Source organism: Colobus angolensis, unplaced genomic scaffold (genome assembly GCF_000951035.1).
Source record: "Colobus angolensis palliatus isolate OR3802 unplaced genomic scaffold, Cang.pa_1.0 Scaffold416, whole genome shotgun sequence".
In the NCBI taxonomy this organism is placed as follows: Eukaryota; Metazoa; Chordata; class Mammalia; order Primates; family Cercopithecidae; genus Colobus; species Colobus angolensis.
This window is the reverse complement of record NW_012117555.1, coordinates 247,466-251,968: the sequence shown is the minus strand read 5'-3', so window position 1 is coordinate 251,968 and position 4,503 is coordinate 247,466. Positions and strand designations below refer to the sequence as shown.

The 4,503-nt window shown below is 55.8% G+C and overlaps 1 protein-coding gene across 2 annotated transcripts; it reads right to left on the bottom strand.

The window, feature by feature from the left end:
• Positions 1-2,370: 2,370 nt before the first annotated feature.
• On the bottom strand, positions 2,371-3,506 carry ISG15 (ISG15 ubiquitin-like modifier). 2 transcript variants are annotated; one of them, XM_011956374.1, is made up of 2 exons: positions 3,450-3,506; positions 2,371-2,924 (listed from the first exon to the last, which is right to left on the bottom strand). In XM_011956374.1, exons 1-2 carry the CDS (start codon positions 3,450-3,452, stop codon positions 2,430-2,432), a joined length of 498 nt encoding a protein of 165 aa, XP_011811764.1. In that variant the 5' UTR covers positions 3,453-3,506; the 3' UTR covers positions 2,371-2,429. The 2 variants fall into 2 exon arrangements, with proteins under 2 accessions (XP_011811764.1, XP_011811765.1); XM_011956375.1 differs by lacking the exon at positions 3,450-3,506 and adding an exon at positions 3,339-3,352.
• Between the last annotated feature and the right edge of the window lie 997 nt (positions 3,507-4,503).

Sequence of the window (4,503 nt, the reverse complement as noted above, 5' to 3'; positions counted from 1 at the left end):
GAGGTGGGCGGATCACCTGAGGTCGGGAGTTTGAGACCAGCCTGACCCACACAGAGAAGCCCCGTCTCTACTAAAAATACAAAATTAGCCAGGTTTGGTGGCGCATGCCTGTAATCCCAGCTACTTGGGAAGGTTGAGGCAGGAGAATCGCTTGAACCTGGGAGGTGGAGGTTGTGGTGAGCCGAGATCGCGCCACTGCGCTCCAGCCTGGGCAACAAGAGTGAAGCTGTCTAAAAAAAAAAAAAAAGCGCTAAAGCCTTCACATGAACTAATGGTTTCATTTTCCATTTACCAACTTGCAAATAGTAAACATGGAAAACACCCCCATGGTTAATTCAGAAACAAAACGTCCAAACTCCCCAGAGATGACAACACTTGGTTTAGGGCAGTATTTGCTCAGGTTTGGTGTTTTTTTTTGTTTTTGTTTTTTTGAGACAGGGTCTCACTCTGTTGCCCCGCCTGGAGTGCAGAGGTGCGATCTCAGCTCACTGCAGCCTCCGCCTCCCTGGCTAAAGGGATCCCCTCACATCAGCCTCCCATGTAGCTAGGACCACAGGGGTCCGGCTAATTTTTTTGTATTTTTAGTAGAGATGGGGTCTCGCCATGTTGCCCAGGCTGGTCTCGAACTCCTGGGCTCAAGTGATCCACCTGCCTCGGCCTCTGCAAGTGCTGGGATTACAGGCATGAGACACTGCGCCCGGGCCTCAGAATGTTTTTTAATAAAAGAGACCTATCTTGTGTTGTCTACAAAAATGAACTCTGGGACACTACTGAGAAAGTGAAAAGACAATCCACGGAATGGGAAGAAATATTTGTAAATTATCTATCTGATGAGGGCACAGCATCCAGGACATATAGAGAACTCCTACAACTCAATTTAAAAAAAAAAAAAAAGGCAACTCCATTTTCAAATGGCCAAAAGACTTCAACAGACATTTCTCCAATAACATAGAAAAGGCTGTAAAGCGATGCTCAACATCACGAATCGGGGAAATGCAAATCAAAACCCCAGTGAGGGGAGGCTGAGGCAGGAGAATGGCGTGAACCCGGGAGGCGGAGCTTGCAGTGAGCCGAGATGGCACCACTGCACTCCAGCCTGGGCGACAGAGTGATACTCTGTCTCAAAAAAATAAAAATTAAAAAATAAATAAATAAAAAGGATTGGGCCTGTGGTGACCCCCTCACCCCAAGCTAGCTATGGGTCTCTGGACCAGAAGACACCAGGGAGGCCCCGCCCTGCTCTGCCCCTGTTGGGAGTTCAGGAGAGGCTCCTGGCTCAGTGCTTCACTTGCCCATTGTGTCAAGGGGTGAGGTGGGGACCCAGACACAAGGCTGGAGCCAGGACAGCCCCTGCTGGGCACACGTGGGCACACAGTGGTCCTGGTGCAGCCAGATGGGGATCTCCCCACCTGGATATGGACCCCCACAGACCAGGGAGGACTCTGTGTCTCCAGCTGGATCCTCCAGAGGGCTCTGAAAGCTGAGGCCCAAGTGCCCAGAGTCTGGACTCTGCATGTCCCTCCATGCCCCATCCTCGCTGCATCCCAGCCGGCATGCATACCCCTTCCTCACTGCGTCCTGGCCAACAGTTGGCTTTTGGGAGACTCATTTAGCAAATTGGAATAGGAGAGATAGAGAAGTGTGCATCGTTGGGGGAAGGGATGTAGCTTGTACTGAATTAGGTGCCCCCAACCTGGGACAAGCTCTTCTTCCTGGATGGTGTCAGCCTCAACTCCAGGCGCCCCCACTGCTGGTCACGGCCCCTCATTCACGCAGAGCCTTGAGGGGATGTGCTTAGCCACCCAGGCTGTCTTCTGCAGCTGGCCCAGTGGTGATGTGAGCACTCAGGACCTGTCTCTATCCCTCCCTTGCCCAGCTCAGGCAGGTGAAGCAGACTGTGCAGGCTGGGTTGGGGACAACTGAGGCCCCCAACCCCCAGTTCCTATGGAGAGCCTGCCTCACAGCCCACTGGGCAGGCCCCAAGGACTCACCCCTCACCGCTTCCAGGGGCCCACTGGGAGCCTCCCCAGTAGGCTTTTGATTTGAGCAGGCTGGTCCCTGCCTGAGCTGTCTGCTGTCCCAGATGGAGGACGGGCAGGATGGGCTCCAGCAACTGTGTCTCTTTTTCTTTCCCTAGAAGTTAATTTCTCAAAGGGTGGGGAGAGCTGTCTTACTTCAGTTTGGTCGGGGGGAAGCTCCGTATTTTGATCCCTTGAGACCGTAACTGCAAACCCTTATCCCTTCACTTGGCAACCCAGGCCTGGTCACCAGGATGGACCCTGGGTTCTCCCTCCTGACTCCTCCCGCCCCATCACTAGGGGTCTGAGGCGGACGCTGGAGGAGGGTCAAGTGCAGACACAGAGGCAGCCATTTCTCTTTACAACATTTATTTCCAGCCCTTGATCCTGCTGGAATGCTGGTGGAGGCCCTTAGCTCCGCCCGCCAGGCTCTGTGCCGCCTCCCCGCAGGCGCAGGTTCATGAACACGGTGCTCAGGGGCTTGAGGCCGTACTCCCCCAGCGGGAGGTGATTCTCCAGGGGCTTCCCCTCAAAGGTCAGCCAGAACAGGTCGTCCTGCACACCCTCCTGCCGGCTCACTTGCTGCTTCAGGTGGGCCACAGTCTGCGTCAGCTGCACCTCGTAGGTGCTGCTGCGGCCCTTGTCATTCCTCACCAGGATGCTCAGAGGTTCATCGCATTTGTCCACCACCAGCAGGACCGTGCTGCCGGGGCCCAGGCCCTGGTCAGCAAGGGGGACCCCGTCCTGCAGCGTAGCGCTGCTCGAGTGGACAGCCAGACGCTGCTGGAAGGCGGGCACGCCGATCTTCTGGGCGATCTTTGCCTTCAGCTCTGACACCGACATGGAGTTGCTCAGGGACACCTGGAACTCGTTGCCCCCCAGCATCTTCACCTTCAGGTCCCAGCTCTGCAGACATGACACAGGCTCAGAGGCTGCCGCACCAGTCCCAGGCCCATGACACACAAGGCACTGGCTGCTGGGCGAGCTCCTGTGCCCAGGGACAGTGCTCCCTCCTGTTTGTCCTCTACATCCCATCAGCAGGGACTCCAGGCACAGAAGGCACTGAGGGGTCATTACTAGAAGGCCAGCTGCCCACAGCCATCCATGGCCTCCCTTTACCTGCTTGGGTGCCCCTCTGTGCCCACCCCGAGGATCTCAGGGGTGACCTGCTTTCAGGAGCACACTTAGAACCTGGCAGAGCTCTAAGCAGCTCCGCTCGCCATGCAACCCTGGGAGACCTGGGCTGGGGGAGGGAGATGAAAATTGGCTGGCACAGAGGCCCGCCTCCCCCCGACCCCCCACCTGTGGCATCTCCCTTACCGTGGCTGTGGGCTGTGGGCCACGGGATGGGGGAGGGAGACGAAACTTGACTGGCACAGAGGTCCCCCCCAACCGCCCAACACACACACACACCTGTGACATCTCCCTTACCATGGCCGTGGGCTGTGGGACGCGGCACGAGCTCCTGTACTGGCAAAGATGAGTTCGCTGCCTCTCAACCGCCGGCTCCTGCAGGCAGCACCCAGCCCTGTTATAAGCCTGAGCCACACACGTCAGGGGGCGTTGCCGTGCGAGCCTGCTCCGGTGGCCAAGTTTCAGTTTCCTTTTCCCCAGGCGTGCCCCAGAGTGAGCAGAAGAAACAAAACAGAATGGCCGAAAGACCAAAAGCAGAAGGGGGTGGGCAGGGTCTCAAAGGCAGTGTCAGGGCGGGGGACTCAGGACAGCGGACGGCATCCCCACCCCCACCCAACACCCTGGAAACACCTAAATGTCGAGCATTCCAGGTCCTTCACAAGATGCACTAAAGCTGGTCGAGTGCCCTGGCTCACGCCTGTAATCCCAGCACTTTGGGAGGCCGAGGTGGGCGGATCACCTGAGGTCGGGAGTTTGAGACCAGCCTGACCCACACAGAGAAGCCCCGTCTCTACTAAAAATACAAAATTAGCCAGGTTTGGTGGCGCATGCCTGTAATCCCAGCTACTTGGGAAGGTTGAGGCAGGAGAATCGCTTGAACCTGGGAGGTGGAGGTTGTGGTGAGCCGAGATCGCGCCACTGCGCTCCAGCCTGGGCAACAAGAGTGAAGCTGTCTAAAAAAAAAAAAAAAGCGCTAAAGCCTTCACATGAACTAATGGTTTCATTTTCCATTTACCAACTTGCAAATAGTAAACATGGAAAACACCCCCATGGTTAATTCAGAAACAAAACGTCCAAACTCCCCAGAGATGACAACACTTGGTTTAGGGCAGTATTTGCTCAGGTTTGGTGTTTTTTTTTGTTTTTGTTTTTTTGAGACAGGGTCTCACTCTGTTGCCCCGCCTGGAGTGCAGAGGTGCGATCTCAGCTCACTGCAGCCTCCGCCTCCCTGGCTAAAGGGATCCCCTCACATCAGCCTCCCATGTAGCTAGGACCACAGGGGTCCGGCTAATTTTTTTGTATTTTTAGTAGAGATGGGGTCTCGCCATGTTGCCCAGGCTGGTCTCGAACT